The following is a 14,988-nucleotide window of genomic DNA, read 5'->3' on the forward strand; positions in this document are numbered from 1 at the left end:
TTATCTTAGGTTTCTGCATATGATTTTTATTTGTTCATCTATTTATTTGGGCGTTTCCACACATACCACACAATTCTTATGTATTTACATATCTAACATCTATAATTTCGTATTTACGTGCATGACACTCAAATCTTTAATACCACACCAAAAACATCAGTCATTAACATTCCAGAAGTGAAATGCACTTTTTGAATGCACAGGCTGATTGCACCAAAATATAAATATTAAATTTTAGGTGTTAGATATGTACGTATTTACGTGCATGACACTCAATTCTTCAATACCACACCAAAAACATCACTGTCATTAACATTTAAGAAGTAAAATACACTTTTTTGCATGCATAGGCTGATTGCACCAAAGCATTGTAAATATAAATATTAAATTTTAGGTGTTAGATATGTAAATGCATAGTAATTGTATGGTATGTATATAAATTTCCCTTTTTTAATTGCTGTCAATTTGTTTTCCTTGCGAACTGGAGTATTTTTCTAATGCAGAGATCTATGTTTGCTATGATGAACATATCATTGATAGGTTATTTTATTTTAAAAAATTAGCTGTATTTATGATTAAATATCGAATGTGTATTTTCCTGTATTATTAAATTTTTAAAAATTGAAAAAAAAAAAAAAAGGTGAAAATAGAGTTTTATATTAGCTTTATTGAAAGATCAGGAATTTGGGGCTGGGTATGTAATTATTCAAGTCTGTTGCTTCATATTTTAAGGGTTCCCTTGTAAGCTCTTGTTTTTTTCTTTCAACTAAGAATGGTTTGTAACGTCAAGAAGCTGCTCCCCGTGTGCCCTGTCATCATACTCCCCGCAACTTCATGATGACTTCCCAATCTGGTTCATCCAAGTTGTCCCAGGTAGAGTTGATGGAATGTCAATCATGTCATATTTTTAGTCCTACCATTCGCCTTGGGGCAGCCTGAACGAGAGAGAATGTCATGAGGAAAATGAGATGCTTATAACAGGACCAGTATCGTCTTGACCTTCCATTATGAGATGGTCTTATAACAGGACCAGTATCGTCTTGACCTTCCATTTTTTGGCATGGGATGAGCTACGTGTTGTTTTGAGATACTATAAATTTGTTCACCGGAAGAAGATGGTATGTTCAATTGAGCTTTTTAGACATCTATTTTCTTTCTTTCATCCATGGTTCGCTTCCACTTTGGCCACCTTGAGAATAAGGTTAAGTACTAGAGGCTGAAGTTTTGCTTTTCCATCTATCAAGACGGTTGGCTGATCCCCACAACTTCAAACGTTGTTCCTCTTCCAAAATCTAAAGGAAAAGTTTCAGCAGAAGTGCAGTAAGAAATCTAGAAGACCTGATGGGAATCTTACTTCTGCTTGCCAAGCTCTTGCTTCGGGTCCGTCGTTGCTTCTTCTTCCATGGCTGAAAGTTTTTCAAGTTTTGATCTAAGCATGCTATACATGGAGGCACTATGCTTACACATGTTAGCTTGGCAGGCTTCTGATGCCCTGACGAGCTCTTGCCGTTACGAGCACCAGAAGTGTCGGACTCTGCAAATTATATATGGTATTATATAAAGATCTAAAGATGCTATCCATGGAGCAAATTATGTTGAAAACACATTTATGTTTAAAAATAATATATAATACCATATAAAAATGAAATAAATAAAAAAATTCATAAAAATAAAAGCAAAAAATAAAAAAATATATATATAAAAAAATCAAATGCATGAGTTTTTCAATCAACCCTACAATTTAAAATTGATATTTTACAGATTTATTAGATTTGAGTTATTTTCAAACACATTGTAAACTATAACTAGTTGCTTCCAAACCGTCAATCATCGCCACAACCACCATCATGCATTATTGTTGCTTGACGGCGCCGCCATCATTGCCACCACTGATCACAACCACAACAACCAGCCACTACCACAATAGTCAGCCACCTTGTCACAACCACAACGACCAGCCACTACCACAATAGTCAACCACCTTGCGAGCCGCCGCCAACTGTAGCTGGCTATTTGCCACCTACAAGCATATTTTTTATTTATTTTATTTTTCATTAAACCAAACATTAAACCAAATATTGCTTGACGGCGCCGCCATCATTGCCACCACTGATCACAACCACAACGACCAGCCACTACCACAATAGTCAACCACCTTGCGAGCCGCCGCCAACTGTAGCTGGCTATTTGCCACCTACAAGCATATTTTTTATTTATTTTATTTTTTATTAAACCAAATAAAGCAATGCAATTTGCATTTACTTTACACTGAACCAAATAATTCAAAAGTATTTCAAATATTTCAATTACATTGATTCTTTCTAGACTGCATTTCTTTAAGCAAAAACCAAGCAGCCCCTGAGAGAGTAGTTTTTGATGATAAATAATTGAATTCTCGTAGGCTTCAACCCCTTCTCCAACTTCTTTTATTCCAATCCCCACAGCCTCCTCTTCCTAAACCCTAACCCTAGCCCTAACCCTAACCCTAACTTTAATCCTCCATAGCCACCTGTATTAACCTAATATGTGAAATCCTAACTGAAAAACAGAGATAATTATAATACATGCAGCAGGTTTGCTTGAAAGCAGCAAATCCTTGTAGGTTAAGTCAAATAGCTCATTACCAGACAGGCCTGCAACAGTAGCTTATTAACAGGAAGTCATAAAACAGTTTTCTTAGTGAAACTAATCTCAAAACCTATCTGCATTAAGCCTACAAAGCCATTTCAGACGAAGTATAACAAAAAACTCTATAAGCCAAACCCACTAATGCATGTAATATTAAGGAAACAACAAACTGTTAAAAAGTACCAAAATAGTCCTTTAACTATTTCCATTGGATCATTTAATTTCCGAATTCTATAAAAGAGCTAAATTAGTCCAACGAGTAGTTTAATTGAAAGTCTCAATTAAAAGAATACAAAGACTATTTTGACATTTTTATAAATTCTGAGACTAAAATTATCTCTTACAAAAAGTCAAGGGACCATTTTAACACTTCACAACCCTAAAATATGAAAATGTCACCTATGTGCTGCCAATGTGGGCTGGGAACTGATTATTTACTGTTGAAGTGGGCTTCCATGGCTAGGTTAGGCCGACGGTTGGATGCACATTGCTCCGATCAAGGCAGGCGAGCATGAGCAACACTTATATTGCCGGCAAAACATCACACATATAACAGAACGCTGATCAAGGACAAGGATTTGGATATGTGGCATGTATTTTGTTGATCTGGGCAACTATTTCTGCAGAAAGATGGATTTTTGAAGCATTGACCACCTCCTTTAGTTGCCAAGATTTGGTTGCTCCGAACACCGCACAGCTGATAAGAGGATGACCCAGCACAAAAGCTGATATATTGCATAGGAACATGCCCGTTAAGACTTTACAAAAAATTTAAAAATATAAAATGTGAAAGCATTACACGAAAATTTACATTTTTTTTAAACTCATATCATGAATTATGGGATGATGGAAAAAAAATACACAGAATTCTGGAATCATTAATTAATATCATACTTCAAGCGGAACATCAAGAAAAGTTATCAAGAGCATAATTTAGAGAGCAAAATTCTTAGCAACCTTATTACCCCTCCTATACCTTATTACCCCTCCTATAAGCCCCGAAATATCACGCAAGTAGCTTGAAAACCTCCCTATAACTCATCTCCGTTCACTTAGTCCCCACAAACCTTAAATTTCACCCATAAACCACATCCGTATTCAGCCAATAACTCTTCCTTACAATTTAACACATCCCTTGCAATATAAACAACCATTAAACCAGCAGCACACTTCCATCTTAGCCACCACTAGCATTATAAAACATCAAACCCCCATTGCATGCACTTAAAGACTAGTCAACCTTTGGCAATTTCTTAACCTATTATTAACCACTCCAAAAATGTCCGCATATTCCATATCATAACTTTATACCTTATGCAGAATTTAGAGAAAAAAAACTATCTCAATTTTTCATGATGCGAAATAATAAATATATATCCAGCTTAGGCTAGCCCTCATACTATTTGAGGGAAATTCAAATCATCATGATAAAAAGGAACAAATAAAAACACAATAATAAATAATTAAGGGAGAATAATTTCTCCCTCTCAAATGTAATAGCGAACCCACGATTTCCTAAACTAGATCAACACTCACTCTCAAATTGGGTTGTATATGTCATACATCCCAAACTCGTTGATGAGATCACTGACGTGGTTCCGAAGAAAAGCCTTGATAAGAATGTCAGCAATCTGATACTGAGTTGAAATACAGCTTTGTTGAGCAACCCCTCCATTTACCTTCTCAGAGATGAAGTGCTTGGTAGTATCTATATGTTTGGTTAGATCATGATACACCAGATTCTTTAAAATACTGATGGTTGATTGACTATCACTGAACATCTTAATAGTGTTTTGGTTCTCCATGTGAAGTTCCACCAATAATTTCTTTAGCCACATCCCTTCACAAATTCCAAGTGTCTTAGCTAAGACACGATACTCAGATTCTACACCGCTTCTTGCCACCACACCAGTTTTTTACTTCTCCAAGTAACAAGGTTACCCCCATACAAATGAACAGTAACCCGTGATAGATCTTCTACCAGTCAGTTCTCTGCTCAGCTAGCATCAATATAGAACTCAATGTCACGGTTCTTAGTCTTCTTGAATATCAATTCACGTACTGGAATCATCTTTAAATACCTCAAGATTTGAATGACCGCTTCTAAATAATCTTCATTTGGATCATTGTTCATGTTGACTCACTACACCCATAGAACAAGCAATATCAGATCTTGTATTTGACAGATAAATAAATCTTCCCATAAATCTTTGATAACTCCCTTTTTCTACTGAGGTGTTATCCTATCCTTTTGATACTCGTCGATTGGGAACCATAAAAGTATCTATTAATTTGCATCCCAACATTCTTGTCCCCTTTAATAAGTCGAGAATAAATTTTCTTTGGAATATGACAATTTTTACAATAAATCTAGCTACTTCCATTTTCAGGAAGTATCTTAAAGTTCTAAGACCTTTTATCTCAAACTTAGAAGTCATTATTCTTTTAATTATTTCAAGTTCCCTTAAGTCATTACCTGTAAAAATAATGTCATCTACATATGCAATAAGAACGACTAACATCCTTGATTTGATTTCACAAACATGTGATCAGCTTGACATTGATAGAACTCATTGAAAATACTAATCTCGGTGAACCTTTCAAACCATGCTCTGGGAGATTGTTTCAGCCCATATAATATATTCTTTAATTTGCACACCACCTGATTATTTGATCTGTTCTTTAACCTTGAAGGTATCTCCATATACACTTATTTCCCCAAGATCCCTATTGAAAAATGCAATTTTAATATCTAGCTGATGTAAATGTCAGTCATGGTTGATTGTCAATGACAATAACACTCTTACTGCGTTAAATTTCACCACTGATGCAAATGTCTCATGGTAGTTGATCCCATAAGATTGAGTGAACTCTTTTGCTACAAGTTTAGCCTTGAACCTTTTTATGCTCACATTTGCTTTGAATTTAACAATGAATACCCATTTGCACCCAGTAGTTTTTTTTTCCCAGGTGGCAGAGTTATTATTATCCAGGTAAAATTCTTTTCAAAAACAAAAATATCTTCTTCCACAGCCTTTTCCAAACAGGAATATATAAAGCCTCTTGGAATTTGGCACTTGCACATTATCTAAGTTCTAAACAAAAAATTTATAAGAGAATGATAATTTTCCATGTCAAAAATTCTTCTATCGGGTATTTTGTGCATTCTTGTGCTCCTTCCTCTTAGTGTTTATGATTTGTTGAACCAACCTGTGTGTGAATACTTGGGTGTGTGGAGTTGGTTCCGGTGATTTGCATTCCTAATTTTGCATGTTGTCTACTACATGCTCAGTTGGTTTTTCCTTATGATGTAAACATGGAGTTATTGGTTCTTGGTGGAAGCCGTGAGAGGATTTAGTGGAGTAATAGGTTCATTTTCAGCTTGAGTTGTGATGATGGAGACAAGAGTAGGTTCATCAGGGATACGAGGGAGATAAGCTTATGGTTCCTGAATGATATTCCAAATATAATATTCTCTCCAACTCTTTCTCTAAATGTTAGATTTGGGGTAATAAAGTTGGTTTTCAAATGTGACATCCATGAAGTTGTAAAATTTTGTGTTTCTGTGAGTAGCATTTATATCCCTTTTTGTTTAAAGAGTAGCGCACAAAGATGCATTTTATTGACCTAGGATCAAGTTTGATCTGATTAGGTTGATGTAGATAAACAAAAGCAATGTAACCACAAATTGTGTAGGTTAGAGGTGGATGCATTTGGGTAGAATTTTAGCAGGGTGTTGATGGATTTGCTAAAGTTAACACAATGTTGAGCATCCTATTTATGAGATAGTTGGATATGAATGTTGCATCACCCCATAAGTGCTTGGGCATATTGTTAGTGAATAGAATTGATAGGGCTAATTATAAGTGGTGTTTGTTCTTTCGCTCAGTTACAATATTTTGATGGGTGTGTCAATACAAGAGCTTACATGAATAATATCATTCTTAGATAGATAAGTGCCAAGAGTAGAGTTGTAATAGTCTTTTGCATATTAATTATGAGAATTTGAATTTTGCTCTGAAAATGTTCGAGAATCATGTTGTGAGAGGTTTTAAATATGCTGACAGTTTTAATTTTTTTTCTTCATGAGAAAGATCCTAGTGATTATGGTGTGGTCATCAATTAAGACGACAAACCACCTAGCCCCATTTATATTTTTTTTCTTTTTGAGGGCCCTTAGATATTACTATAAACCATGAAATGATGTGTTGGTTTGTATTTCAAGCTTGGATACACTTGTCGAGTATGTTTAGCAAGTTGACAAGTTTCACACAGATAAGTACTAGATTTTTTTTATTGATAAATAATTGAGGATAAAATTTATGATATTATAGAAGTTAGGATGCCCAAAATGAAAATATCATAACTTACTCCCATGAGAAATAGACTCAAATACAAGACTTGAATCAAGAGATTGTGAATGATTAGATGGTCCTTTTGAAGTGGAAGTCCTAATAAGCAAATAAAGTCCATAATATAAATCAACACTGCCAATCACCTTCCCGAGTCCATCACTTGAAATTTACACAAATTATGGTAGAATTTAGTAACACAATTCATCTCACAAGTGAGCTTAAAATAGATAGCAAATTGCAGTGAATTCTGGGAACAAAAAAGACAGCTTGAAGAATAAAATTCTTTGTGATTTCACACTTCCTCTTCCTTCAACAGATGAGAGAAGAGTCATTCGTGATTCTAACTAAAACATGGTGTTTGAAATAATGGAATGATTGAAAAATAGTGATATCACATATGATGTGATCATATGCTCCAGAGTCCACTATCCAAGGTCGATTCTTCTTGTAGAAAGAAACAAGAGCAAACGAAAGTCTACTTTGATGTGTTAGAAGACTAGTAGAAAACTCAAAATATTATCCTAAAAGCCTTTTGAGAGTTTCAAGTTATTCCTTGTTGAATAAACTATGTTCATGAAACTTGTTTTCCTTTGATGCTCAATTAACTTGATTTTCTCCAACACTTATGCGTGCTATAATATTCGTGGCGGTAGAGTAATTGATTATCGTCTTAGAATTACACGAGAATTCAGCACACACTTAGATAAAATAAAACCAGTAGAAACACTAAAAATTTTTACATGAAAAACTCATAAAAGAAAAAACTACAGGGTCTGAACCAACTAAAGAGTTCAACTATAAAATGTTGATTACAGTTGTGACCACTTGTCCCACAAACGAGAAATAGTTACAAGGTCTCTCAAGTTACAACGTCGACGTGCGGATGAACTTGTCGCAAGGAAGAGACCACGACCAATAGCAATCGACGGCGGTCGATAGGTGATGATAGACAATGGTCAGCAGTGGTCCATGGCGATTGGTTGTGGTCGACGACGATCGGCGACAGTGGAGAGGTAGTGATTGACAGTGGTCAACGGCGGCATGAGCGATATTGGACTTCAATTTCTTCTTAAAGCCTCAAGTTTTTCCTCAGACCTCAAGCTCTCACCTCCCCATCTCAAGAGAGAGGTGGGGCTTTATTTATAGAGTTTTGGGGGCAATTAATGTAGGAATATGAACCACTTTGATCAAAAGGTCCAAAGAGTTTTCTCTAAGCTGACGGTTGATAGATATTTAAGTTCCTTAATGATGTCAAAATTGAGCGATCTTAGGCCTTTGGATTCATCTTATCGAGACGCTCGATTTAATCATGAGCACACCAGATTCGACATCTGTTTGACTTACCAAATATATCTGAAAAACTTTCAAGTGTGGTTTAATGGCTTGATCTAAGTTTGATTTGACTTGAATTTAACCAAGTTTGATATCACTGGGTCTGTCTCGTAGAATCAATCAGCTTAACTGTAAGTTTGTTGAAATCGAACTTCCTGATGGCTTTTTATCTAGGTTTGAACATTTCTTGTTCAAAAAGTTGTCTCGAGATCCGTCGACCAATAGTAGTTGAGAGGCGTAGGCCATCTCTCGTCAATTGTCGTCGATCACCGTCGGCGCCACTCACTTCTTATAGCAATTCCACCTGCGCACCGACATTGTAACTCCGAAGAGTGACAGAAAGTTCGAACCTAGCCAGATGGAATGGATTTTCGATAGAAAGAAAAAATCTCGAACTCATCGGATTGTTGCTGCAGAACTGGAGGCAGAGAAATTGAAGAGACCCGATCATGAAAATCCAGGCAAAAGGAGCAAGGAGCTAGGAAGGGTCTGCAAATTGCAAGGAGGATTCTGGAAACTGAGGGGAGATCTAAGGTTTCTTCCGTAGCTCTGATACCATGTAAAATTTAGAGGAAAAACTCTGAACTTTTCATTAAGCAAAATAACAAATATATATGCAGGTTAGACTAACCCTCATACTATTGGGGGGAAATTCAAGTCATCGTGATAAAAAAGAAAGAAAAAAAAACATAATAATGAATAATTAAGAGAGAATAATTTCTCTCTCTCAAATGTAATAGTGGACCCACCGTTTCTTATACTAGATATGCATATCAACATCTTACAATAGTCTGTAACTTCTATTTCCATTTATTTAGCTTTCATTAAACCAGTTCCATAAAGAGCTATATCAATTCAGCCCATACTAACACAAATCAAGCTAATATTGGATCTCCAACAACACTACCACTCTAAAGGCTTCATCTCATAAACTCAAAATCAACTCTCCACCACCTCATCCATCTTAAACATCAAAAAGGATAATTTTCCAACACACTCTTTAATCCATGAATCCTTGTCTAGTGTCATTACATGCAAGATACCAACTAGCTCTAGTCTTTGCATGCAACACATATCATAGATTCAAAACTTGAACCACTATTCGACCACCTTCCTAACATTACTTAGCGTCATTACAGGCAAACTTCCAACATGTGTGGGCCGCTATTACTTGGGGTCGACACTCCACCAACATTAATATACAGAACATGCTAACAGTAAAATAAGGACATATTTTTAAGACCGGGACTTTCAAGATTGTGTGGGAGTTAAATAATTGAAAATGAAAGCATTTAGTAGCCCATCCTATAATAAGATTTAGGCAAAAAACATCAATATAATAACCTTCTCTTAGATCTTAGGTTATTGCGGTGATGAGAATTAGAAAGTTTGAATTGATCAAAGCGTACCATGCCAAGGTAGCTTGGAGATGGCATTATTAATAAAGCATAACTAAATCAAATCAAATTGAGCCAACTACCTCAAGGAGTCGGCTCTACCAAATTTCGATAGTGATTGACTAGAGTAAATCATTTTCTTTGGCAGGACGTGATTGTAAACTGTACCGGGGAAACAGCCCTTATCATGCGGGTTGACTGATCACCTATAACATTATCAGTCGGCTACGTCAAGCCAAAACTAATTGACTAAGCATACTCTACCATCTACACCGAGAGGCCAACTGTATGTAGTAGGCTACACCTTTATCAAGTAGACGTCCACCACTTGATTCAATATATGGACATTCTTTGATTTTGTTGTGCCAAGATTCTCACTGGGAGATAGAAAAGAAATTGAACATAACAATAAATAAATTTAGGTGAATTGAACATGTGCAATGACGAGTAGAAGATAAATAAAATGAGTAAACATGCTCATAATGAAAGATTAAAAAGATTAAAAGAAAACACTAAATGTAATATGCTTAGAACCGTAAAGGGAGGCAACACATATGTTACATATTTATACACACTCCCATCTCTAGAGATTACGTATATTTCTAATATAAAAAAAAAAAATCTTGTGATTAGATCTCCTAATTAGATACCTAATATTAATCTTCCTAACATACAATTTTCCTAATATATTACTTTCCATAACATTCCCCTCAAACTGAATCATAGATACTCATCATGTCCAACTTGTTACAGATATAAGTAACCCTAGCTCCATTAAGGGCCTTGTTGTATATGTTCCCTAGTTGTTCTCCAATCTTTACATGAGCAGGAGAAATCAAATTTTTTGAACCTTTTCACAAAAGAAGTGACAATCTATCTCAATGTATTTAATTCATTTATGGAAGATAGAATTTAAGACAATATGAATTGCGGCTTAGTTATCACACCATTGTTTTGTCGGAGTTGTCATCTTAAAACCCATTACAGTCAACAATTGAAAGATCTATATCAATTTACTTCGAGCTTGTGTCATGCTCAATACTCAAATTTTGCATAGGATCATGACACTGCATTTTGTTTTATTTTTGCATGAGAACAAATTGTCACCAACAAAAACACAATATTCAGTAATAGATATTCGACCAATCTTGGAAATTACTCAATCTACATATGAGAAACATTCAATATTTTTATGCCCATGATTCTGATACAAAATACCTTATCCAAGAACTCCTTCGAGATAACATAGTATTTGTACCAAAGTTGACCAATAATGAACTATGGGGGAAGAAATGAACTAATTTATAATGCTAACTGAATAAGCAAATTCAAGCAAGTCACTATGAGGTAGTTTAATTTTCCTACGAACTTCCTATATCGTTCTGGATTATTAAAAGGCTCTCCATCCTTGGTGAGTTGTTGATTAAAAAACATAGGAGTATTGCATGGTTTAATTCCTAATTTCTCAATTTCTGCTAATAAATCCAAGACATACTTCCTTTGAAATAGAAAGATACCCTTCTTGATCCTTGATACCTCAATCCCCAAGAAATATTTCAAGGCACCCAGATCTTTAGTGTTGAACTGATTTTAGAGAAATGATTTATTGTTAAGATTCAGAGCACATTGCTTCCAATAATAATATCATAAACATACACCACTAGAAGAATTATTCTAGGACAGACTACTTGCAGCATGCAGTATCGTCACTTTTACTTTTTTACATCCCAAACTCTTCTAATGCTTGGTTGAATTTCCAAACCATGCTCAAGCACTTTGTTTCAATCCATATAATGAGATTCTCCCTGAGCAACAAACCCAAGAAATTTTGCTCCATGCATACCTCTTCTAAAAGATCACCATAAAGAAAGACATTCACATCAAGTTGAAGCAGGGCGGTCAATTATTCATTGCAGCCAATGACAGAACAAGGCGAACCGAGATTAACATAGTTATTGGAGAGAACGTGTCCACGTAGTCAATCCCATAAGTTTGAGCATAGCGATTAGCAATCAACTGAGCTTTGAGAAGAGCAACAAATCCATCAAAATAAAATTTAACTGCAAGGACACATTTATAACCAACCTTCTCTCCATAAGATAGTTCAACAAGTTCTCGGGTTCTGTTTTCAGTCAAGGCAATCATTTCATCAAGTATCATTGCATGCCACCCATAATGAGATAGGGTTTGTTGAACAGATTTTGAGATCTCAATAGAATCAAGAGAATCAATAAAAGAACAAGTAAAAGATAACTGGTTAAAATTAATATAAGAGAAAATGAGATAGACACATTGACGTCTACCTCTTTGAAGAGCAATAGATAGATCAAACACGCTAGGAAGAGGATTCCTTTAAGCAGATAATATAGTGTCGGACAAGGATCGGGGGGAGAGGTCTTGTAAAATAAACATTAGTGATAGGTGGTCTAGGCTGAGGTGCTAGTGGTGAAAGTAAAGCTGAATCAAAATCTGAATTGATGATACGATACATTAGCAACTCATCAGAATCTTGTGAGAATTTAGGTAATGATGACACCAAAGAATGAGATTTGTTTATGAAAGGTAACTTTAGTAGAAACCATGTGCATGTTTAAGAGAAAAATATTGATATCCTTTTTACAAACCACTTTTCCTAAAAAATGCATTTTAATGACTTAGGATTCAGTTTAGAAAACTCTAAATTGGGGGTTGTTATCACAAACAAATTAGTATACCCAAATACCTAGTTCAATAGGAGAAAGAGGTTAATTGGAAATAATGCTTGGTAGGGTTTCTGGTTTTGTAAAACGGTAAAAAGCATCTGATTGATCAAAAAACATGCAATAGAAACTCTATCAACACAAAACCATTTGAGCACATTAATTTGAAACAAAAGAACTCTCGTCATTTCCAAAAGGTGTTTATTTTTTCCTTTCAGCTACTCCATTTTGGGATGGTGTATCAACACATGATGATTGCTGAAGCATATCAGTTTGTGTCATGTGTGTCAGAAATGGTACAAAAAATATTCTTTGCATTATCATTACTCATAAATTTGCCTGAAACATCAAATTGAGTTTTAAGTTCAGCACAAAAGGATCGAAAATATGTCAATAACTACGTACAAGATTTCATAAAGTAAAGTCAAGTCACACAAGAAAAAACATCCATAAAAGTGACAAAATATCGAAATCCATTAAATGAAACAGGACGAGGTTCTCATACATCAGAATGAACCAGCTCAAAACTATGCCAGACTTTTTATAATTTTGAGAATAGACACAAACGATAGTGCTTAGCAAATTAACACGACTCACAATTTAAAGACGATAATTGTTGAAACTGAGAGTATAACCATTTTACAATTAGTAGTGATGGATGCCCTAATCTACAATGAACCTCAAAAAGAGATAAGATGTTGGAACATGCTATGGATCGAGGTAGTTTGTTCTCCAATAATATATATCCCCCCGACTCTCATCTTTTACCAATAATCTTCTTCATCATAAAATTTTGAAAAAGACAATAAGCACGAAAAATAAGATACAACAATTAAAAGCAAGTATAATTTTGCAAGTAGAGACAATTATAAAAAGTAAACTGAGGATAAAATTTAAAGGCAATGTACGAGTAACATTAATGGTGCCAGAACCAAAAACATTAAAGGTAGATCCATCTGCTAAGGTGATCGAAAAAATATGTTTATGAAAGGTGGAAAAGTTTGGGTTACCTATCATGTGATATGTAGCACCAAAATAAATGACCTATTGTATGAAAAAGGAGATAAGGAAAGTATCATTGATACCTGACTTGGCAATGGCAGTAATAAAGGTAGATTTCTTGGATGCTTGAAACTGGATAAATTTAACATATTCATTCGCAGAAATCGACAGAGTCTGACCTTGGGAGGCCCATTAGCAGTGACAAAGTGAGCAGACTGTGATCTAAAGGCATTTTGATTCTTCTTGAGAAAGTTTTGAACACAATCACTTTGTAAAACCAAGTTCATGACAGTGGTAGCAAACTACATTAAAGCCTTGATTTTTAGAATTTGGAGTTCCGACATACTTTGCTGAGGTTTACTGGTGTTTGCATTTTTCTAGCTAGCAAGAACACTAAGTTGTACAGATGAAGCCTAAGAGCTCGAAATAATGCGTGATACTCTAGTATATGCTTTCCTTAAAGTAGTAACTCAAGGATCAGATACGATATGTGATTTAATGCATTCAAACTAAGAGTTGAGACTAGCTAGAAAATTTAACAGTCATTTGTTCTTGTGAACCTGTTGAATCCAGACATCAACACTGAAAAGCAATAGTGCATTCAATTCTTCATAAACACATTTGAAGTGCATGTGATACGTGTTGATTGATTGATCATGTTGTTCAGCTTGGTAGAACTCCTTACAAACATCAAAGATTCGAGAAATATTTTCTCCTAGAAAACACAAATGCTAATTCCTTCATCGCATCTTTAACATAGTCACAATGAGTGATATAACTAAATTGATCAAGTTTGATAGAATTTCGTATTTGTATCAAGAACTGGGAACCAACTCTTATCCACTCAGAGGTGGCTTATTAATGAGGCGACTCTCTTGAGAAATATTCCTCATGTACAGTCTCACAGTTTTACATCAATAAAAGTAATGGATACCATTTAACTTCTCATTAGTAGTTTTAGCAATATATGAAATCAAACTTTGTCGTAAGATGTTTTGTTCAACGATCATGATTACCACCCAATATTCAACGAGACTTAATCAATGAATCTCAATGATGAGTGATCACGTCGTCTGGTCCGAGCAATCCAATAAGCCAAATTGTTTCCAGATGGGACAGAGGAGATGATACCAAAGTAATTGCAGGAAATAAATGGAAGAACTCAAACTTTCTCTAGAAATCGAGCGGTTAACCGCTTTGTTCGAGGATTGAAGAGACAACGAGCCGGTTCAACAAGTCTTAAACCAAGTGATTTGATTCGACTTCATTTCCATATAGCAGGCAACTTGATCATCAAGTCTGAAATTCCACTTCTGCATGAAAAAAGATAGCATCGAGGGTTCACTGGAGTGAGGACTGCTGCATGAAATCGCATACATTAAGATCAAATGGTTAAATAATTTCAATTTCCATATGCTTGAACCAAACTAAAATCAGTTTGGTCGCGACACATGGTTAGGCAAAAAAACTGAAACTTCTATTATTTAATTATTGTTGTTCAAGCTATGATACCATGTCATATTTGAACACAATTGTTGATCTCATTATACTATTCTTATTTGCACATGCTCGAAC

The 14,988-nt window shown here is 35.1% G+C and overlaps 1 protein-coding gene across 25 annotated transcripts in view; it reads right to left on the reverse strand.

Moving 5' to 3' along the window:
- Nucleotides 1–2,862: 2,862 nt before the first annotated feature.
- Nucleotides 2,863–14,988, reverse strand: part of LOC110021618 (protein tas-like) — a 34,594-nt gene continuing 22,468 nt past the window's right edge. For 7 of the 25 annotated variants that reach the window (XM_020720190.1, XM_020720214.1, XM_020720331.1 and 4 more), the window contains one exon: nt 2,863–3,353. In XM_020720190.1, the coding sequence (XP_020575849.1) occupies nt 3,193–3,353 (161 nt within the window). In that variant the 3' untranslated portion in view covers nt 2,863–3,192. Of the gene's footprint in view, nt 3,354–9,880; nt 10,090–14,429; nt 14,773–14,988 lie in introns of those variants that run through there. The other 18 variants (XM_020720275.1, XM_020720259.1, XM_020720248.1 and 15 more) reach the window with 11 other exon arrangements.

The sequence above is a fragment of the Phalaenopsis equestris genome, unplaced genomic scaffold, assembly GCF_001263595.1.
Source record: "Phalaenopsis equestris unplaced genomic scaffold, ASM126359v1 Scaffold000002, whole genome shotgun sequence".
NCBI classification, from domain to species: domain Eukaryota; kingdom Viridiplantae; phylum Streptophyta; class Magnoliopsida; order Asparagales; family Orchidaceae; genus Phalaenopsis; species Phalaenopsis equestris.